Source organism: Falco punctatus, assembly GCF_963210335.1.
Source record: "Falco punctatus genome assembly, chromosome: 2".
Taxonomy (NCBI): domain Eukaryota; kingdom Metazoa; phylum Chordata; class Aves; order Falconiformes; family Falconidae; genus Falco; species Falco punctatus.
Genome location: NC_137581.1, coordinates 102,333,789 through 102,357,704, shown reverse-complemented (window position 1 = coordinate 102,357,704; position 23,916 = coordinate 102,333,789). Strand labels below are relative to the sequence as shown.

Sequence of the window (23,916 nt, the reverse complement as noted above, 5' to 3'; positions counted from 1 at the left end):
TTTACCTATTTGCCTTATATAAACTTGTTGTTATGCTGTTTTCATCTGCTCTGGGGGAGAAGCCAAGAGGAACGAGATGGAGGCAGCGCTCACTGGCAAGCTGCACCTGAGATTAGGAAAGTTGCTATCTGACCAGAACTATGTGTTAAGGCTGCCGAAGATTAGAAATCAGGGTTTCTGTCTTGTGAGAGAAGCCGAGGTAGCATCTGGCAGCCTTGCTCAAATGCTGGGTTCCTGACCCAAGGGTGGAGCTACAGGAAAAGTGACAAGAGGACTTTGGTCTGTCACTTCCAGTTGTAACAGTGATGGCTGAGAACAGCCAGTCCGTCTTCTGCAGCTACTAAATCCTCACTGGAAGGGAGGCGGGAAGGAGAATGAAGAGGGCATTTCTCTTTTTTTTTCTTTCTTCCCCTGATGGGCACACATTTATCAACATCATTCAAATACAGCCACTATTTAAATAAAAGGACCTGTAGTATTTTAAATGCTAGCGAGAATTTTTTCAAGGAACCTGGGTTAACGCTTAGGACAGCTAATACTACTTTGCCTGTTACTACTGTTGCTAATTGCTATTGCAATTGCATCACAAGTACATTGCTGCAAAAAACATAACGAATCAAACTTTCATACAGAAGGCATGTCTAATTACTGGTGTGTTTTATATGCAAAATTTGGGCTTATCTTTTCTGATAGGTAAAATCACTTTTCTTTGACAATACTTGTTATATATGGGCCAGATAATACTACTTTTATTTCGCGCTGAGACATGGCTGAATATCAGTAGGTATATGTCACATTTCAATCTGATATAGCACTATATAAATACTTGCTCTGAAGAGATGACAATGTCTGTATTTTTAAAGCCAAATGCTGGTGTTGAGCAAAATAATTCACTAGTAAGATTATTATTTCAGACGCATTTCTCTGACAGAGTAACCAAATAATCAGCATACCACTTCTAGCCCACTGAACAAATTCTGTGGAAGCATCACAAGCTGAGCATTCAAGGAATCAGCAACTACTGTGCCAATGAGGACTACCTCTGATTTTGCCAAAATCCTAGATACTGACAACGAGCGTCTCTTCAGGAAATGCAGATTATGTTATTTTTGGCTGCTGTTCTGTACAGTGTTATCACTTGCATTCATGCTAATGCACTGAATGGCACCAGGTCACACCCCATGTCTGAGAACTACAAGCAGAGCTGACAGGTTAATGAACTTCAACACATGCCTAGTAGTAATATAACTAGAACCATTTTCTGCTGACATTAAATAACTCCTTGTAGCATGTTTCACCAGTGTTCTGCTAACTTAAGCAAACATTTACTAGAGAGGGCTTCAGGCCTATCCCCTAGCTTTTGTTGATGGACACTCAACATGTGGCACAGCTCCCCCTTTACATCAGAATGACACACACTCTGCTTTGCAAAGCTGTTCAGGAGCTTCAGCCAGTTTCTTCTATTTACTTGAATCCATGCACCTGAATATTCATATACATATGTATATGATATACATATAATATCAATTAAACAGAAATACTTGCAAAAAATTAGCCCAGCAAGCAAGAAAATACCATGCTGGTTAGACCTAAGCCTCGCTATAGCGATCTTCTCTGAGACAACTTGCATGCTTAAAGGTTGCAGGAGGAATGCTTTTGTACTTAATGTCCCAAGACTGTTCATAGTTGTAGAAATTACTTCACTGCTGCATGCTTGTGAAATAAAGTAATGAGGTTCTGTCAGTGGAAAAGGAGTTCATTTCTAAGTCATTGGACTTGGTGCTAAACAGCTCTGGGAGAATAACAAAAGCTGGAGAATTTTCTAAAACATTCAGCAGACTAATGTCACGTGGCACAACATAATGCATGTTCAGTGTAGGGTATGAATAATAGTTGGGTGCAAACCAGCAAACTGAGAATTTTTCATAGTGCTTAACATTTTATAGCACCATTCAGGACAACCAGAACTCTGTGATATGAAGGACTCAGTCTTGTAGGGCAGAATTCAAATTTCTTAACACCCTCTGACACCACTCTGCAACACTCTACCCATTTAAGATACAACTTTGCTCTCTATATGAATTCCTTTCTTGCACCAACTTCATCAGCCCTGGCTTTGGAAAGACCCCTCTGTCTTTCCTACGTGCATTTTTCAGCCCCAGCTCCTCCTGCAGTGCAATCTGTAAGCAACCCCAGCTCAGACTACCTCCTATCAGAGCAATGTGGTCACACCACATCAAACTATGGAAATCCTACAGTCAGACAATATGAATGCCCCTGGAGAAGGCCTGCAAGTATATTGTGCTTCAGCTTGCTCCTGGCTTCCCTAGCTAAAGATGATGTAGTTTCCTTCCCTCTCTATACTGAAAGATGCTCTGACTCTGCAGAGAATGTTATCATTGAACTGTGGACTGAAGTTGTTGTTCTTCCCTTTTTTTCCTCTTTCATATAGACAAAAAAAAAATATATATCCTTCAGATATGATAAAGCTTGCAGCCAAATTTCAAGCTCTTCACTCTGAGCATAGGGACTGAAAATTTTTCCATAAAATGACTGCAAATTAGTCTCCCTCTCAGAAGTGGCTGGACAGTCTCTGTGGAGAAGTTCTGAGTAAATAAATAAAATGAAATGCTTCTCAGGTGACTATTCAGCACAGAACATTTCATCCCAAGTACTTTGGCAAAAGCGCAGGGAACTGCAATAGGGTCATCTTCTGGTAAGTGTCAAGCTACCGGTTTCACCTTTAATTAGACTGCAGCATAACTTCTATACTTTACAGTGATAAATGGGGTGAACTGAGGATATACCGCATTAACCGAGTCTACTTTGTCATATTAAATCAGGGTATTGTTCTAATGCAAGACAAGAACTAGGTCACTTGGCAGATTTCAGCTTTTTGAGGAGAAGCTTCCCAAAGTATTTGTGAATCTCTCGTTACTTTTAGATTTTTCAAAAATAATATTAAAAAATCATGACAAGGAAAAAAGCAGTAAGTAGCAAGTAATTGCCAAAATATGTAATTCTCATTGTCAGTATTTCAGCTTCTAAATCAGCCACCAGTGATAGTGAGGATAGTAGCTGTTTATAGCATTAAGTGTATGGATTCTAGCTGTTCATACCAATTTGCCAGTTAACTTTGTATGCATGCTTACAAACACTGTGAATGCAACTTTCAAAGTTTTATGGAACTAAAATTCATCACAACCTAAATCTCGCTCCATCCTAACTTTGCCTTTTAAGATATTCTGACCAGACTTAAAACAGATTACAGCATATGACAAACTTCCAGTGACTCTTAAAACTGTTTGCATTTCATTAAAAATAATCAATATTCAAGATGTCACTGCAATCTGTAATCTCTAAATACTGCCTTGCTAAGGTATGCTCTTTTTAGCAGAGAAGTGAGAACAACAAAGTACTTGTAGGCCTGTGCCCTTCATCCTTTTGCATCCAAACTGAAGAAGGGACACTCCCCCTCCTACTCGAGAGGTCTTCCCACCACCACCCCTTGCATGCGCGAACGTGCTGGCATTATCACATATTGCTCAGGATATTAGGGTGGTTTCTGGCATTTACTTGTGGAGCGTTTCCTTTCATAAGAACAAAAGTGAAAAGGTTACAGGTGATTCTTCAAGTGATCCTGTATGTAAGCATAATTCCAGAGAAAGCTTTGGCCAAAAGCAAAGGCTTAAGAAACACAAATCTTACAAAAAAGGCATTTAAAAACAATGCCAATTTTAGCATAACACCATTTTGTACTACTATGAACTTCAAACCAGGCTATTGAAAAAAGAAAAAAAAAAAAAAAAAGGCTCCCAGCAGCTGTGTAAAATGATGACTGATTGAGAATGGGTTAGTAGATCATCTGATGTTTTCTAGTTAATGAAGCATCTTACTGGTGTTGACAGTTCCCACTGAGTGAAAATGACATAATATAATTTTACCAGCAGGATGGTGTTTAGTTAAGTTATGTTGTAGGAATGCACAAAATGGTAAAAGAAACAGATGGCGAGGAAGCAGGGTTTACCCTCATGCAAGTGAAGAGGAGCTAGCCTTCTTGTAAACTGGTTGCTTCCCAAACAGCAAAAAGACCAACCACCTAACACAGCCCTTCCTCACAGCCTCCCTTCTCCCCCTGAGGTGAGACGAAGTGTGACTACATCAGTAAACTGTTGAAAGCAGCATGAAAGCAACCTGCAGACTTTGGACCCTAGTATATTTTGGAATACCATCTGCAAGGGGATCTTGGCACAGCTCAGTCTGTTTAGATGAAGTGAAGCAAGAAACGAAGCAGTCACCAGCCCCCGGATCCCAGTTCACCTGCACTGTCTGCATTCCTGATAGCGGACCTTGCACTGCACAAGCTTCCCTACTCCAGCAACAACTGAAGGTCAACACTTGTTGTAGCCCAACAGGAAATAATACCTGCAATGGCTTCAAAAGAATTCCTACACCTTGTAGGAATGGGGTGTATATTCCTAATAGAAGGTGAGAATACTCCAAAGCAATTATGACAAGTCAGCTAAAATTTACATCCTCTCTAAATATCAGGACACAAAGAGCTCTGCTGGTAAATCAGGAGGCCATCAGAGCTGTGTTGGATGTGTGGTGAAGCACACTGAAGTGCAGCTATCTTCTTCCCAGGAGTGCTGGGAAGAAAAACAGAAGTTTGAATACTTTGAATTTTCTTAAAATATGTTGCCAGACAATATGCAGAGGTCCTCTGAATGAATAGCATGCAAAAATATTCTCATTTATTTGCCACTGGTGTCTCAAGCATAGGAATAAACAAAATAGAGTCTCTAGTGCATAGCAAGAAAACCCCAGTTTTTGTTAAAACACAAATTGTGGTGGCCCTTCTGGAGAAAAACCTCAATAACCTTGTTTATGGAAATACACAGATCTCTAGTGCTTGAACTGAACAGCATGTCAAAGCACAGCTTTTGCACTGAATTTGACCACAGGACACATGCAAAGTGACACAGCATGCTAAAAAATGCTGCAGGCATCATAATTTGTTTTCTCAGAAAAGCTCAGCTCTGATGAAGCATGTGTTTTTCAGTGAGGTCATGCCTTTCACCTAATTTTCAGTGGAGATGACTGGAGTACAAAAGAAGGTCAAGTGATTTGCCCAAGGTTACTCATTGAGTCCCTGGCTCTCACAGGATCAGGATTCAGGAAGCTCCTGGCTCAACATTCCTTGGTCTAATCACCAGCCCCTACCTTCTGCAGGAGCCTCTCGCTCTCTTCATTGCTAAACAAAGATTGCATGTGGTAGCTTTCTTAAAATAAAACCATTTCTTTCTGCATGTACTGTGTTTTTTAACTTGTGTGGGTACTTGACTCCTTATTAATAACTGCATACTGATATGACTCAGAAATCTTCCTGAAGTCATGAGAATTTTGCAACAACGATGGACCTAAGCAATAACGATTAATAAAGTTGTTTTTTTTCATTAAAAAGAAGTGCTTTGAATTGCATAAGCTTACAAAAAACATGTACAGAATATAAAACTGGCTATTCCTCTTTCTTCATACTTGAACTTTCCTTCCAATTTTCTTTTGACTGCTATCCATCACTTATGAAAGAAAAAAGGAAAAAAATAATCACTCTTTAAAATATCCAGCCCAGAGACAGTTTTTAATATTTCTGTCTAAAAAGAGTCCTTCAGACTGAATGAAACAATAGTCTGAAGTGTCGCTTCTTTTCAGGAGCAGACATAAAATAAAGCCACAATCATTCATACACCAGTCCTGCAGACTTTACACAAAACAAACTTCTGCTAAAATGGCTTGTTATAACACACTTGTATGGGAGATCACAGATATATTACCCCCATTTGCAGGCGAGAGTCTGTCCAGGCAATGTGGACTAGGCAATCAGAAACCACCATGGCCACACAGACTCATATAATCATTAAAAAGATGTGGTCTTGGAGGTCTACACTACATCTGCTATGCTAATTAATGGGGCATGTAGAAGATAAATATTAATTTTAATGAAAAAGTGGGAGATGGTGACACCTATTTCACATCTGTCCAACTGAGCATAACTTGCAAAGAATGTAATTCGTGGCAGCTCATGCTAAATGAATGAACTGTCGGAGAGCAGACAGTGCAAGAATGTAAAAATTGCATTGCCTGCTGCCTATTTATTGGGTAATTCTGCCTTCCTCTCTGTGCTGGAAGTACTTTCTGCACAAAACTACATGATTATATCAGTAGTATTTACCTGCCGAGAAGGAAAGTAATCCCTACTTTCCCCTGCAGTCTGGAAGACTGGGGGTTCAGGCACACACAGATGAAGTGGACTTCTTTTAGAATCATGGAATCATAGAATAATATAGGTTGGAAAAGACCCTTAAGATCATTAAGTCCAACCATAAATCTAACACTGCCAAGTCCACCCCTAAAGCTGTCCCTAAAATAATTTTTTATAATGATTGTTCTGAAACATCAGGCAAAACACAGTTTCATTCCCAATTTTCTTATGGTTGCAGAGATGCTGGTATTTCACTCAATATATTTGGCTTAAAGTTATGATGTTTCAGAATCTGTAGCAGCTTTTCAAAGCATAGCACCTGTTTGATCTAATTCATTATGAGGTTACATATACACAAAGATCAGCACAACTCGAGAAAACCTCCTAAAACTCAGGCAATGTTAGTGCTGTGTCTGAGTCGCTTCCTGAAGTCTCTGGTTGGGAACTTGGCCCTCCATCTCCTCACTGCTCTGGCTGAATCACTTCACAGGCACTGAGGTGGCAAAGATCCCCAATCAGACTTAAAAGTACATGGCAGATAAAGAAAAGCTCAAGCATATTCAGAACCTGAGGATTCAGGTTTTCTACATCATATCAATTTTCCCCTTCCATCTCTCCACTTTTCCACACAAAACTGTCTCAGCTTCACTAAAAATGGTCTAAGCACTATGTGTGCTGCATGTGGAACAAGTTTAAGTTATATGTAACATTATAAGTTAATTAAAATATTGTTGGGCAAGCCAAGATTTTTTACCCAAAATTTTACCCAACAACCTTTTGTACAGCTGATGTTTGGTTTTAGAAGCATCAGTTAACTTTTCTGCCCCGCTCTTCACCTCTTGTGAAGGCTTAGATTTGACTGCCCATCTTTGCTCTTAACCAAAGGGGATATATGTTCATGAGAGCTTAATTCAACAGCTTTTGGAAGCAGAAGTTTAGATAGAACTTTGAAAAAGGTTCAAAAAGAAGGAATCAAGCAATTTTCCTGATGTATGTAATCAGAGAGGAACTGGACAAGGGTATTCTCTCCCTCTTTTTTGTTAAGAAAGCAAACCTGCCTAATTACGATTACCTGGATACTTGCCTAAACTTCATCTGTCATGAAGGAAACATAACGCAAAAATCAGAGAACCTTCACAATTTTTTTCCTGCGCTTGTGAAATTCTGTGCCCTTGGCAAAGAATCCCCCTTGAAATGAAAGGAAGATTTGTATCTGTCAAGTCTGAAGCTTGTCTTTATCTGCTTTATCTTGACAGCCTTGAAATCAAAGGGCTACATGTTCAGCAGCAGAAAAGAAAAGATGACTGTATTTAGTTAGTTTTGAGTGTATACAAAACCAGCACACGTGGTAAAATATGGAATGCGCATATTTTTGGACTCTTCTATGGACACTGAAAGCAAGACTTCCATTTAAATACCATGCACATCATCCTTGGTTTCGTTTTTTTCTCAAGAAGGGTCAGAATCATAGAGTTTGCTATAATAGTTACATAGGTCAGACATGGTAGACACGGCTCTCTTCCTAGAGAGGCCTACAACTCAAACACAGGCTCATGCTCTGAATAAATACTTTCAATCCACTGAGAATTCAGTAAAATGGTATTTTGATATATCTCAGTGAACCACCCAGGCAGGGACCCCAAGAGTGATACCTCACTTCAAAAATGGCTTCTTTACGTAAAATTATGCTTTCTTATACAGCACTACACTTTGCTGACAGCACTCACGACATTTTTGTTTTAAGTGGTGCAAATGCCACCAAATGGCAGCACACTGAAAGAGATTTGGTATTAAATGCATCATTTTCTAGTTTTAGTTTCTCTACAATTCCTTGACTTTAGGTGTTGCATGGTATAGCTGCAGAGGAAGTTGTGATAACTTCACGTAACTGTAGAAAATGAGGTTCTGAGGAGACCCTGAAAAGCCACCTTGTGCACCCCTCCACCCCAGGGCAGGATCAGTGTCCCCTAAGCCACAGCTGCATTAGCCAGGTGGCTCCTGCGAACCTCCAGTAACGGAGAACTCACAGCCTCCCCAAGCAATTCATTCCTGCCCTTAACTGTCCTTCTGGTTAGATGATTTTGGCTAATGCTTAAAGTAAATCTCCCTCGCTGCAATTTAAGGCCATTACCCCTTGTGCTGTCCCAGGTGGACATGGAGAATGATTTATTACGTGAATTTTTGCAATGATTTTTAAAATATATTTGAAGACTGCTTTTATGTCCCCCTTTGGCCTTCCTTTGCTAAAGTCACATGTAAAAGATAAAAGAAAACTAATGAACAGAGGTTTAATTAGTTCCATGTAGCAATTTTAAAGCTATATTCTAAAAATAAAATACTTGGAAAGAACATCAGTGAACCATATTACTCAGGAGGATAGAAGGAGTAAGAGCGTGCCAGCATAGTTGCAAAACAAAGAAATAGGAACTTTGCAAAAGGTCAAATGAACATTACCACTGAGCAAAAAGGCAGCGCCTTCTGTGCGTCTCCTTTAAAAATAATAAAAAAAAAAGTTCTTCAAGACTGATGGAAGAATAAAGATACATTCAATTTAAGTTATTAGACCCATGTAACTGTCACTGAACTAAATGGGAGCTTTGCCTGCTTAAAGACTCCAGGAAGGATGTTTTTGTGTTTAAAGACTAGACTAAAACTCAAGAGACAAGTTTAATCCTTGGCTTTCCTTGAGATTTTGTGATTTTGGGAAATTACCTATTGGTAAAATGAGCAGTAGCGCCACGCATTTTCTTTTGAATTCTTCTCATTTCGTTTTTTGTAGATGACAAGCACTTTAGGATGGTAGGCTGCCTGTACTGAAGCACGCAGGACTTCTGACCATGACTGCATCACAAAATGTGACACCAGGCTATTAAGGAATTGTCATGCATTGGATATATCCCATCACAAGAGATGTTAAAGGTAACTTCAAATTGATTGACTGTGTCTGTTGGTGGTGTTGGACCACGCTTATTTTCATGGGATGCACAGGTTAGCTTATAATTCAACACTGTAAAATCTCCAATCCAAAAGTCCAGAGTATTACAGTGAGAATCTAGAGATTTTTGTTTCTTGATGGTTAGTATAATAAGGGATATATGGAGATGCAATATGGTAGTGCTGACCTATGAAAACCACTAAATAAATACTGAGATAATGAGCAATCATAGGTTCTTTAATGGTTTTCTCCAGATGTCTCTGTGAAGCAGGGAAGCATATGAAATAAGGAAACATGGTTTTTATACAGACCATAGGCTGGTAATAACAAAGACATGGAGAATGTCTACATACTGTGCCTAGGCTAGCTCAGATATCCCTGCAAAGCTATGGAAGCATAGCTGAAGGAGTTGCTTAGAGTTAAAAAAGACATCTATATGCCACAACATGGAGCTGAACTGATGATTTCAGGCAAGAATCCAGAAGACTATTTTTGCAACAGCAAAGCTGGTGCTGTCCAAACTGATAGCAGCATGTCCTCTGCTAGAAAATAACCATATATGGATCTACTGCTAGTGGCTGGATGTCTTGACAGGCATTTAAAAATAACATATATGCTATTAGCACTGCTTCCCTTTATTCTGAGGAGAAACTGGATTATCACTTTCAAAGTTACAAGGTTTCCTCCTGTTTTTTGTTGCATTTTCCTGATTTTCTGCGTTTGACACTGGAGACAAATTATTCCTGATTTTCCTACAGACATGTAGGACACAAGATTCAGGTCGTACTTCATCAATCTTTATATATGGATCTCCACCTCTTACTGTCAGCTAATCAGTTGTACTAAGAATTTGGTTGCATCTATTTCTTTCTGTGCTGTCATTTACAGCTCTTTGGAGATTTTGCCTGTTACTGCTGCTCATTCATACTGTCCCCTCAAAAACCACTGGTCAAACTCCATCATCTATTTTATCTGAAAGATATAAAATAAACATCTAAAACATAATGTGGTAGAAACCCTGGCAACAGAATCAGCAGGCTTTATTCTGTAGCAGGCTACTATTTGGCTTCCTATGCACGTATCCAACCTGAGCCCCTAGGCTGTGCATCGTCCTGTTTGGTTGAGCTGCAGTTCCATTTACATTGGTTGCCTTCCAGAGAAAGAATCTGATCCTCAAAAACGCTCTTGGGTCCTTCAGAGAGGAAACAAGAGCATTCAGATCCCCTTGGAAGTCAAAGTGAGGACACACAGCCGTTCTGCAGACCAAGTCAATGGTAATGATGCTGCATCTGCTACCCATGCACGTGCAGCAGGGTTATTTAAAAAACTGCAGACAGTGACTCTTGATTCACTTAGCGGCTCACCTTGCTCTTCCTACTGACAGAAAGGAGCATGTAAGGCTCAGAGCCCTTAGCATCCCCTCTGTCTTGCAGGGCATCTCCTATGTTGCCAGGTGAATTCCACCAAATAATTAAGCGGCTGTAAAATTAAAGCTACACCCTACCCACAGGACAGGGGGAACTTTAAGACTTCTGAATTGTAGGACGAAATCTGGTCTCCAAATAAAATAAAGCAAGGTTTTCCCCAAAGTGCTTAACTAAAGGGTATCCATGCCACACTTTTATTTTTCATCCTTTTTTGACCTTTAATTTAATTTAAGTACTCAAGCAATTTTAGCTGTGTTTTCTTCTCAACTTCTCCCACTTCAGGCCACACACACGAAAATCATTCTGTGACTTGACACCCCTCCTTTCTTAAAATCTTATGGTGAGGAAAAAAAAAGGGGATGTTATTTTAAACAACTTCAAACTGAAGTTTTTTTGTCCATTAGGGTACTTATTTATTCATTTCAATTCATGCCTTTTTACATTGAAAATTATAGCTTTTACAGATTCCTGTAAATGTCTAAGTATGAAAATGGCTCTTTTTCAAAAATGTGCTTCTAGATCGCCAAAAATAATTTAATTTTGTTCACATTTTCTTTGTGTGGAATTCAAGGTAGTAATATGTATATTTACTGCTCATCCCTGTCTCTATTGATCTGTGTTCTTTCATTTTTAATCTAACTAAACATTTATTTCTTGTTGATAAAATAGTAGTCGAGACACATTACTCACCTCTTCACACCCCAGATATATGAACACTGGTATCACAAGAAGGTCCCTCATCCGACCTGGCCAACGGGCACTAACCTTCAGCAGTAAGCATCACTTCTGGATGAGAGAAGGTACAAGCAGTCTGTCTAGCAGACTGGCCTTTGAGTGACAGGCTAAGTTTGCAATCTATCCACTTGCCCAAGTTCTAGACCAGGTTCATGATGGGGCATTAGCTTCACAGCATCCAGGTCTGATGCCACTAAACTCGTCTGATGTGAGGTTGTATTTGACGTATTGCTATACTTATCTCCAAATGCTCTGAGTTAGTGATTTCAGAGGGCTTTTTTTTCTTAATTCTATTCTTGTTTATTAAAATAAGATTTATGGTTTGGGGACTCATTCTGCCACAAAATTTTATGTTTTCATGCAAACCATGATCCCTTTCTAGCCACTACTGACTGCATTTTTTTGTAGCACCATAACAGCAGTAGGGTTAGGTTCACTAATCATTGAAGGGTCATGTCACTGATATGTCAGCTGCTTTTTCATACTCAGTGACCTCCAATTGCTGAGCCAGATGTATATATAAGACACACAACTCCTGGGCTCTACCTGCTAGCTACTTGAAAATTGAACTACTGCAATGATACTCCCAGAGCAAACTTTACTTTGGTTTGGCATGATGTACAAGGCAATTCAGCAATTGGCTCACTCTGAAAGTTCTCCCTTCCTTGTTATTTCCTTCTAAAAATGTTTAAAAATTAAAAAAAATAAATAAAAAATAAAAAAATAAAATGTTCTCCACTTTTAAATTGCTGTTCACCTACCAAAGTGAATAGCCCTCATCCTGAATGTATTTCCAGAACACAGCTCACAGAACATTAGTAAATTAAAAATAATCAAGATGGCAGCAGTCTCTCTGAAGGACTTTATCATGACAGATGTAATATCCCAAAATACGAACTTTTTTCTGCCACTAATTCTATCTTAAAGCCTTTTGAAGGGCGCATGTAAGGCTCCTACATCAAACTGCTGATCTGGGGTGGAAACTGAAACGAAGTCAAACAGTTTTTTTGACCAAACCTTTATCACCTAAATACTATTTAACTTATTTCAGGATTCACGTTACTACCATATTTTACCATAAAGGTGGGATTTCCATACATTTAGAAAAAGATTAGAATTCTGTTTTCTTCCACAAAAGCTTTCCTCTGCAGGTAAGGTTATGCCAAGTTTTGCCACAGTAGAGCACGCAAGTAGTTCAAAAAGGTGTTTTTTCCACTGTGTATGCACTAAATGCATACGATGGGCTAAATGCTTTCTCAGGAGGGACACAATCACATCTTTGGACAGTAGCAGCAGCCTTTGAATTTTCACTTCAACTACTGCTTAGAAACGACACTGTCAGAAAGGAAACACCTACTGTGCGCCTTCACTTGCCTTCTGATCCCTTATTAGTTAACCCTGAAGTGCATATGTATACAGCCTTAATCCCCAAGTGAGTATCTGGACCAGGGGAAATCTGGAATTAATTGCGAAGTATTTTGGTTACTAATGCAGCTGTTACAAGTGTTTGATTTGGCAAGCGAACAGAAAAGGCACTGCATACCAATTTCGTGAGCCACTGTAAAAGCTGCATGGAGGCCGTCATCTTCAATCACTGCACAGCTGCGCTCAGGAGAGCATATGGTCCCAACGTCTGCCATTCCCAGAGTATCACATGAATGATGCCCACATAAATCCTGCCCAGGAAGGGAAAAAAATTAAAAAATTGTTAAAATAAACTTCTACACCCATAGGTAACAACAGGTTAAAGTCACCAGCCCTTTGCAGACATCAGAACCTAGATAAAAACATCAATATAAGCTTCCATCTAAAGATATCAATGCAGTTTAAAAGAACAATGACCTAATCCCACCCTTGGTAAAGTCTTTTTTTTTAAAGCATTTTCATTGACTTTAGTAGGATTTTAATTTGTTAGTTAAATTTGTATTTCTGCAATCCATACAGAGGCTCAAACTTCCACTGAGTTAGGTACTCAAAATACATGCCATAGAAGCATTTCCTCATTGACAGTAAAAACAGAATATTGTTTTTATTTATAGAAGGTGAATCAGGGCAGAGAGAAATCTTCACCTTTCTTCTTGGTCCTTGAACAAGAGATCATCTTTCTTTTCCAAAGGCAAGTCTTATCCTTGCACTTACAGAAATGAGATTACTATATATTCAGCCCCGTGTCACATCTGTCAAGTAGTACAATGATTAATAATGTATCACCCAATATACCAAGTATTTAAGCAATTCTCAGCAGTTGCTTAAAGGGTCAGTGATATGACTGTAAAATCCCTTGATTCCTAGTCTTACTAGTGCAACAACTTGATCACATTTCCTACTTGTAGATATAGGGTGTCTCTAAAAACTATGCAGGTAGCATTAGTTTTTTTCTTTCCATTCCAGGATGATAATGATCATGATAATGATGAAGACTGCTTTGGTCAGATGTAGTTTTGATCATCAACAGTAACTTTTCAGAGCTTCTGAAGCAGAGGGAACAATACTAGTCTGAATGTACTTTTTTTTTTTTTTTTTTTGGTTGAGAAGTACGTACCATGCTATTTGAAACACTTCAACATTTCATTTTGGTTGAATGAAATTGTCATTTTCAAGGCATGATAGTATTATCAAATGTTATTAGCCAAATGATCAAAGAGTAGCTTTTTCCCCTTCATTTTTAAGACTATTCTTCCTTTCAGATCTCCTTTTACAAAGTCCTTCTTTTATGAAGCCTTTCATAATTAATCCATCTGAGTAATAGATATCCTGTGTGGTTTCAGGTCCACAATGTTCACAGATTAGGATAGTTTCTAATTTAGGCAAACTTGAAAATGCACAGGATTCAAATCCCACTGAATTAAAGGAAAACACAGTGACTTCACAGATACTGTGACAGAGAATCTCTTTACAAAAAATAGTGTATTTTTTTTCCCCCAAGATGAAATAAAGAAATTTTCAAGCTAAAATTACATAGCAATATTACATATATGGATCAAGAATTTCGGGATTAGTTCTGGCTTCCAGGTGTCTGGGAGTTCTTTTTGGTAAGCGCGCTCCCGATGCTACTTAATGTCAAGATTTAAATGCTGCAGTACCGATAAACTAAACAGCCTCATGAGAAGAGGAGGAATAAAGTTCAAAAGTATTTAAGTTTCCAAATTTTCACAGCTATAAGCCATGGTTTAAAAAGAACTTCCATTCTGTACCAGTGCAAATAATATATAGACAATTCTGTCCCTAACCCCACTGGCTCCCACCCTTGACATCCAATTATCTCCCCAGACTTCACCTCTGGCTCTGTGACAAGTTACACAATAAAGATGCCCATTTTCAAGTACTTTAAAAGAAATGCATTTTTTTTCCCAGTTTTATTTAGGCAAATAAATTTCCTATCATTTTCAGCATCTCTGGACAAATGTTGGAAGAAGCCCTAAGAAAGCTCATGGTATCAAACATCGGGGACGTATTACAAGATACAATCCTTAAACTCCTATTACTTTTGCTTGGCTTAATACCCATTTAGCCCTTTATGCATCACTTCTGAATCTGGCCTTTTCAGTCTAAGGGTACATTTTACATAGAGTAAACTCTGTGTAAATCTAAGTGGTTTACCTACAGCAGCATGAATAACAAAACTCAGAAAAAATGCATGTGCAAACAGTACCAATAAAAATACCTTTTCATGGTGACATAATCAGTCTAAATAAGTAAGTGTAAACTGTATAGGAAGCAAGATACCTTTATATTAGTGCAATTTGAACTGAAACCATACAAGCAGTTGAACTGAAATTCTTATATAAGTACCAAAAAGCACATAAATCAGACAGAAAGCAGCCTACTGGAGGAGGTCTAGATTACTCTCAGGTTGACAGTGCCAATAACAGTATAAAACATTAATTCAGGTCTTGTCTCTGCATGCAGATTCTGTGTCATTTGGTCCTTTCTTGTATTTGGGTGTCATTATCGCACACATACTTACATCAGTACTGCTCCCATTGTGGGCACAGTTCTATCAGCACACAGATGTCTTATGGCAGTGCACGACTTATTTCCATTTGCATACCAAAAGAAGCTAGGCCAGTGATATGGCTATGAAGCTATACCAGCAGACGCAACCAGACCTCACAACGATTCTCCAGATTCGATGACACAAGTATAATTACAAGAATACAATCTATTTAAGCAGGCAAACCCATAAACTTCCTTAGAGTTACTTCTAATGGGATGTGTGGAGTATGGAAAATTATGACAAGGATGTTAACAGTAGACAGCCCTTCTGACTCTTGGCTGGTTAGTAATCCCACCGTCAATATTTTGAAAGCCATGCACAGGATTGCATTACACCACCTTCATTAGACATCAAAGAAATAGCTACATACATATGCAAGCACTAATAGACATAGCAATGTTTGGTTACTTTTCATATGTTATGTGTTACTGACATTGCATCACACTACGTGCCCGGGTTCTCCTCAGAAATCCAGTCACTTCATCAAACCGCTGTTCCTCCATTTCCATCATTTCTCAGAGTACGACACATATCCACACATCTCAGCATCCCACTAGTAACTCTCAAGGCAGTGTTCACTTGCGTAACAGTTGTCTAGGCAAAACAAAGCAGGCTTGTACTTCATGAAATACCTTAACTTTGGGTCAGATAAAATTAGTTTCTTGAAGGGCTGTATTAGTTAAAGGTTGCTCCTAGGAAATCCTACAGCAGAAAATAAGTGATTCTGAAAACTGCTTATCTGTAAAATTAACTAGCTCCAACACCCCACAGACAGCTGGAAAACAGCTGTTTTCAGGTGATATGGGACCAATGATCCCCGTAAAGGAGGGGAGCAACCTCACTGTGGTCAGAAAGTGGTGGACAGTGATACAGTAAAGCCCCACTCCCTTCAGCCAGCTCTGCAACCACATCCAGGCTGCCTCCTCAGCAGTCTATGCAAGGTGCCTACCGAGTCCCAGCTGGGAAGTGGTGGAGAAGCCTTGTAAAGGATCTTGGAAACAAGGTCAGGAAATATTTTCTGGCATTAGCTTCTTTGCATGAAGCTGTGGTTGGGGAGGGATGTCTATGGGTTGCCCATCTTCTGCTAGAACAGGGCATATATTGGCTATGCTTTGAACAGAGAGCATGTACTGAGCTTTCTGGGTTTTGTTGCAGACTTCAGTCCTCAGTGACTGCATGAGGATGCTTTTTTTAAGCTAATGCTGACACTGTCAATAATCACTTAGGCAGATTACTGAAGACTCAGCTCCATTATGTTCTCAACTCACAGTCTCATTTATTCTTTATTTCTCTTGCCTCTGCATGATTTGAACTTCAATGTAGCATCACATAGTATGTATTATATATATAATTGAAGCCTACCAAGTGGCATCTGTAAGACAAATATTCTGAAAAGTTTGCTGTCAGGTCAACTCACCATCCCCTAGCTACATGGTCCTTCCCAACAGCATGGTTTTGAGTGATGTTATTGAAGATCACATCTGTTTACACTTACACTGATGTAAATCTTTATGGCAAAATTGCTTTTGACTTAAATGTCCTGTAGCTGTACTGGCAAGAGATTATTTGTTACCAGAAACAATAGTTACCTTCTTGGTTTTCCCAGGCACTCTTGGAAAACACTCTCAGAGTTTTATGAAGTAGTTTCTGGGAGTACAGTGTAAGTTTTTATTTCCCTTGTAAAATTTTTTTTTTGTTTTTTTTTGGGTTAAAAACAGGCCCTGATGTAACGCTGCAATCTCAAAAATCTGTGTGGGTCTTCTCAACTTTTCATACTTAGCTAAAACACTAGGAAAGCCAGGACTCATACGATACTTAAAATCAGCTTCCAATTACTATTTCACCCCGCTGTATCACTTCTATTTAAAAAATTAATTGCTTACTCAGATCTGTATACTCATGCAGTTGCCTCCAAATAGTGGCAGAAGCTTTGAAGAATGTTTCTTGATATTTCTAACGAAGGAACAAAGAGTTTGGCCCTTGATCTGCATTACAGTAGTTTCAAAATAGAAGAATGACTAGGAAATGCATTTGCTACGCAGGCGGCAACAGATCTTAAGACTTAAGCTTTGGCAAAGGAATGACTTAGGAAAACTGAGTTGTACATCATACGACTAGTAGTTAATTAGACAGCTTATTAAAGGCCAAGTTTTCTTGGCATTCATATGTACATTAAGAGCAGCTGGCTGTTTGCCATGTATACGTGGCATTGTTGTGAATGAAGATAACCGTTGTGGCACCCTGCTGGAGCAGCTGATTTATTTTACCTGAAATCCTGTGATTTGTGCAGTACGCATAAAAACAAGGATCAACTGTTTAGTGAAACCTGATATTAGACCAGAGCCAGTGGACTGGATTCAAACCAGGATTTAAGCACCAATGTGGACAGTTTGGTGGACTGTAAGGGCAGAAGAACAAAACTGGCTCACAGTCCTCTGCTCTTTGAGTTACCTACCCTTCTTAGATAGGCCTTGGAGTCTGTGACCTTATCGGCCCCAAAGTGCTACAGTTCTACAGTCCTGAGCAGCTTAACACTTGGCTTATACTAAAGCTTGACTGGGGTTGAGATGCTCAATGCTTCTCCATCTTTTCCCTGAGGGAAGCAAGCTTACAGACGTTCTCAGATCAGATGTTCAAGAAACCAGCTGGATTAGGCTATCAGGCACAGCTGCACATCACCTTGTTTTAAAGCACAGCTAACAGCTTTTACATCTCCGTGTGTCTGCTTGCTTGCTTTTCTGGTTTCTTGACAACAGCTCATCAGTTAAAGCCTTTGTCCAGCAAGAAGGTGATCCAGCTTCAAATTCCTTTCAGGGAAGAGGATACTCAATAGCATGTCGCTCAGGGGAGTGCACTATGGTCTTCACCAGACCATGTTCTACAGTGAAGGTCTGCACGTGTCCGTGCACGCAGGGAGCTGTGGCTCCTCCTGTGACAGCCCATGTGTGAAAGGTCTCCCTAGCCCAGGCTGCAGTCAGTGCTTATGGCGCTTGGTGAAGGGACCTAATATTTGGTCCCTGTTCCTCAGGCTGCTTCTGTATTTTACAGTGAACAGTCTTGTGGTAAATTACAGAAACAGTCTTCTCTCCATGCTTTGGGAACCCAGAGTGCCTTGCTCTAAGCGGTGCGCTCCAGTCAGCAGCTTCAGGTCACGATTTCTCTCCTTCTCACCATATGAATCTTAAATTACTTGCTAAACAGTGACATAGCTTTGGTCTGAGGGGTGGAAAGTTTCCTTAACACCTGGAACAGCTTACAACCTACCGGTTAAGGACCTCTCCTGGGAGGTGGGCGATACAGACCTAAAATCCCTCAAGCAGAGGAAGGAATTAAATACGGCTTTCTGACTTCCTCCAGCAGAGATCCCACCGCAGCCCTGCACAGGGAGGGTGGGGTCAGGCGGTACGTGGGACCCACACCCCCACCCTCCCGCACGCCCCTCTGCAAAGTGGGTGAAAGCTGATTAATGGCACAGCAACGCAGAGCGGCACACGCGGAGGAAAGTAAGATTCACCCCAACAGAAAGGATTATGGCTATCATCTGGAAAGGCAAAAGGAGCATGAGACCAAAGTTGACAGACTGCAGAACGTGTAATGGAAGTAGGGGCTAACTGGTGAGCAAAGTAATGAGGGCATGGTCTACTTTACCCCTCAGCCGATAGTATGACACAATGACACTTAAAACTCTGACACTTTACAATCCAAAATGGTGGAACGCTGCCCCTGCTGTGAAAACTCCTCTTCCTGAGACACTAGTGGGTCCCACTCATGGGGACGGCCAGGTTTGGGCATCAGGGAGAGGGCCTGGCCATCACTGTGAGGTGAGGAAGGACTCACTGGGACATGGCTTTGTCCTCTGGCCATATTTTGAGAGGATTACTGAAGCCTGGTTGCCCTCCAAGGAAAACCAGAATGGTGAGAACTGTCATACCTACCAAAACAAAAATCACCCATTTTCCTCTAGTAGTTTTAATTGAGGGTGTCTTCCTTTAAGGTTAATATGATAAATACAAGCCTGAGTTTTGGGCATTTGAATCTCAAATGTACAGAGCTGTCTTTCTGATTTCTAAATAAGGTGAAATTTAAGAAAACCCAATATATGTGTGGTGTCTTGTTGGGCTCAGTTTAGCACATGCATGCTATACTTGCTGGCTTCAGAAACTACCTCCTCACCAGACTGGATATTTAAGCATGTTCTTATTTTTCCTCTGTATGGTACAGGGACCCTAGAAACTTATCATCCAAGGACACTGCAACAGAGTATTAGAAATACTATTACAAATAGAAATCCTAAACTGTATTAAGCTTTTATGCTCTGAATGGACAGATTAACAAATTTTTTTTCCCCTAAAGCACAGAAGGAAAATACAGCAGCATTACACAAACCAAAGATTAATTAAAAATACTGACAAAATGCACATAAAGCATTTGGACTTCACATGGGGAGGGGAAGGGCAAAGTTTCAGTTATGAAACTGGTGACTTGTGAATAAGGAAAAATGTAGGATGTAAGTTGCCTAACCCATAATTCCTCTGTGAGGAAACGCCACACCATCTCTGTAGAGTAGTATGAATCACGCTACTTCTCCTGCACAAATTATGTCCCACTTTATTTTCCCCAGGGACATTATCTAAATGTATTAGATTTGCAACAAAACTGGTGACAACTCTGAAACTGATAGATACATCACATTGTAATTTCTTCAGACTAATAATACTAAACATTAGTGAAATATATGCTATTAACCATTGGTGGAGTGATCTGTTTTATTAATGTGGAATAATAATTGTAGGAAGATGATAATGCAGAAAAGAAAAAAAAGAAGAAAGAAGAAGAGCCAAAGAAAGCATGTGTGCCATGCAATGAAATTATCATCTAAAGAGCTAAGATAATCTAAAGCTTCCTGTTTTATTTCAACAGCACTGTCAGATTGACAGTTAAACTAAATCACACACATGAGACCCATATAATTACTGTGTAGAAAAAGGCAGGCCAGCGGCCTTTGGCTCTAGCAGGAACTTTTTGCTACAGGCAGGCATGATGGTACTATCATAGATTATGCTAACAAGCACTTAGGAAAGTATTTTTCCTTGTTCTTGTTGCCTGTATCTGCTGTGAGATACATCTATTTTAATTTTCATATGATTCAGAACTGGAGGGGAAGGAAAGTAAGAGAACTGGATTTTGTCCAAATGCATTCAATAGTTAACTTGAAATTTAACTAAGGGTCACTAACGAAAAAGATTGGATGAATTCTAGAGGATAATTGCAGAGCAGGCTAGACCTTGGAAAAGAACAGTTCGAGTTCAAGTGCAGTTTGCAAGTCACATCATGTATGTTTTTCTACTGTGATAAATAATATGGCAAGTATTTTGTTGCACCCATAAAAACCTGAAGACTGAAGATAATCCACTTCCAGCTTCTGAGAACTGTTCATAATAAAAAGGCCTGAAACGGACAAAATTCTAAATTTACTGTTGACTTCATTTCCATTGAGAACAAAGTGAGCTGATCGCCAGAGGAAGAGGGGCTTTACAAGCTCTTTCTCCTCTCCACCACACAGCCGCTTCTCTAGATGGGGCAGAGGACTCACCTGGCCACCAGATGATCAAATCCTTGCCTCACCATATTCCACAGAGGATGCTCTGAGGATGCATGCAGCCCAAAAATTTACAGCTGCTGTCAAGGACTCAACTTGAAGAGCAGGGGACCCATGTATTTTCTAAGGCTGTTACGGCCAAGAGCCACCTATAAATCCTATGAAAGCTCTCATTTATTAGAAAATGTTCACCATTTGGTACTGACAAGTCAGACCTCTGTCAGGCTTGATACTGGCCATCATGGATCAAAACAAGAGATTGAGACCACTGGGAAAATATACTGCTTCTTACTAGATTTTGGGAATTCAAATAATCACTCTGGGACCCAGCTAAGTTTCTGCAATATTTAGGGATAGATACGTTCTGCGTCCACTGAAGGTTTTCACAATCTCCTACACAGGTGATAATAATGACCCAACACGTTACTGTAGTTTTCATTGCAGTTACAAGGTAAACATAGGATTCACTGGAGCTAATGGACAGCTACGTGGTCCTTGCCGCCACTATTAAGCAATACCGAGCCTTAAAATAGCTTTAACATATTGCCTGTATCACCCAAAACTGAACTCATGTTCATATTTATTTACTATTTGCTGTGCTCTGCAGCAAGATTGCTTTAAAGCCCTTATCGAATTAAATACAGGTTATGACTGAAAGTGAGTTGATGTTTTAATCCAGAATCAGTAAATCTCCTTCTAAAAATCTTTTTGCATGGGAAGTACTTCCTAGTATGAATGATGATGATGACAGTAACTTAAACTGCCAGCACTAATTTTATAATAAGGGAGAGCTGCCAGCACACTTGTAGTCCATCAATTGTTTTTAATTTATCTTTCAACAGGTGATGGCAACAGAAGAGGAGGAAGTGATGGTGCTGAATTCTGACAGGACTCTTCCTAAAGAACTCAAGGAAAGCTACTATCTTTTCAGGGAGCCTTTTTTTGGTGTCAGAAATAACATCCAAGTGAATGTCACTTCAGAACAAAGATAATTATTATATTAGAGACTTGTATGGCAACAGGCATGCATAATTTAGATTCTAACTACACATAAACAGTTACATACAGCTGAGGACTTGCGTTTAGCTGACAAATGATTTGCAAATATTTTTCTGTTGACGCAGAGACACAAAGTTCAAGGTGGCCTCAGTTAGTAAACAAAGATGGAAAATTTACCTCACACATTTACCCCATGCCTAAAACCCAAGCCATTTAGAAGAAGACATCTGGATGTTCAAAAATTAGCATGACGATATTCAGAGCCCATCAAAACATGCAGCCATGGCTTGGCGTCTAGTAGCTAAGCAACGTACTTTATACATTCAAAACATAGTTGTAAAATTTGGATCCTCCTGCCAATTGCTGACACTTCCATTGAAAAGCTAAACTGGAAAAAATCTCTCTTTAGTTCAAAGTGGGGTTGTTTTCTCTGGGAAACATCTCTACTGCTTTTTCATCCTTTAACCCTTTTTGAGTTTACATTCCAAGAGGAGCAAATAGATTCATGTTGACATTTTGAGTGTAAGCATATAAAAATCGTGTGGACTCACACATACTCCCTGCAAAGAACATCATGAACACATGTAGCAAGAAACTACAGCCTTGTTCTTACTGAGTCAAATACTGACATGTAATGCCAAACAATGTGCGTGTGCACACAGCAAACCATTAAAGCAGATTAAGTTATACTGAATTGCACTGCAGAGCTAATCCTATAGTTAAACCTGTTAAAATGTAAACCAAGAAAACGGAAGCCTGTGCTTTTTTCTTGCAAAGCATTTGCATGCCTAAGTAACAGTGCAAGCAATATCTGCATTGTAATAGTGGAAGGAGACCACAGGAATGGTGACATTTTGTTTAGTTATGTACTACTTACATGCAAAAGACGTAACTCTATGCATGGAAGATGCATTGCTCATGAGTCTTTGAAAGTAGATTACTGATTAGCAGAACACTCTTATTCTGGCAGGAGGGCATCCATGCAAAGAATTACAGATAAGCATCTGTAAAGCAAATGCACTTTAAATTCACATCCTATCTCAATCCAAATTAACTTAATAATTGATGTTAAAATTCACAGTCTGCCACCCTAAGAGTTTCTGAATTGTAATAAATCCCAGGGAAATAAATGGGAATACTGGCGGAGAAAAACAAACTTTAGCAAAAAGTGATGGATTCTGGCCCCAGCTTAAATAATAAGCTGTTCAAAAGGATGTTTACAGCAAAAAGGAAGAAGAGCATTCTGACCCAGCCTAGCTAGCCTGTTTTCATTCAGATTATCGCGATAACAAAATGAAAGCTTGCAAATTAGACTGACGGACTTTAAACTGCTAAAAAAGGCTCCTGCTGTACAAGTGATGCCTGACTGACACAGAACCTAATGTTTCAACTATTTACAGCTATAAAAGCAAGCCAGGCGCTTTTTTTCCCCCTTCTGGAGCAACTCCTTCCACAAACCATCCAAAGCATCCTTTTTGGCTGGCTCCTATGATGTAGAAAAGCAGGAGAACTCAAATGAACGGAAAGTCATGCAGCTATTTTTTTCGTACTTGGGGAAGGGAAAAAAAGAAAACACCAAACCCAAACCACTAAAGGGATATTCTTACAGAAGAACTTCACTGCATAAACTCTGCCACATGTCTACTAGAGCAATGTCCCTTAACGACCTCTGGCAATGCAATTAATTAACCAACTGGGAAGGGAGCAAGGCACAGTTCTGCATGGGTAATACTAGCCAGATCTGACCCACAGTTGATCAGGACACCTATTTTTCATTTGGGGAATGAGAAAGAGACTGAACCCCTTAGTACCAGCCCAAATCAGTCAACTTCTGCAGCTCTGTTTACCTGCGGTTTGCATTTATGTCCTACCCTTGAACCACAAGTGCTGCTGGCTTCCAGTGTGGCAGAGCTATTCTTGCTGGAAATAGCATCTTAACGCACTCAGCATGGAAGTTGTGTG

The 23,916-nt window shown here is 39.6% G+C and overlaps 1 protein-coding gene across 2 annotated transcripts in view; it reads right to left on the bottom strand.

The window, feature by feature from the left end:
* ADAMTS5 (ADAM metallopeptidase with thrombospondin type 1 motif 5) overlaps positions 1 to 23,916 on the bottom strand; it is an 86,344-nt gene that overhangs the window by 21,327 nt on the left and 41,101 nt on the right. For both annotated transcript variants that reach the window (XM_080376347.1, XM_080376348.1), the window contains exon 2: positions 12,903 to 13,035. In XM_080376347.1, the coding sequence (XP_080232473.1) occupies positions 12,903 to 13,035 (133 nt within the window). The remainder of the gene's footprint in view (positions 1 to 12,902; positions 13,036 to 23,916) is intronic.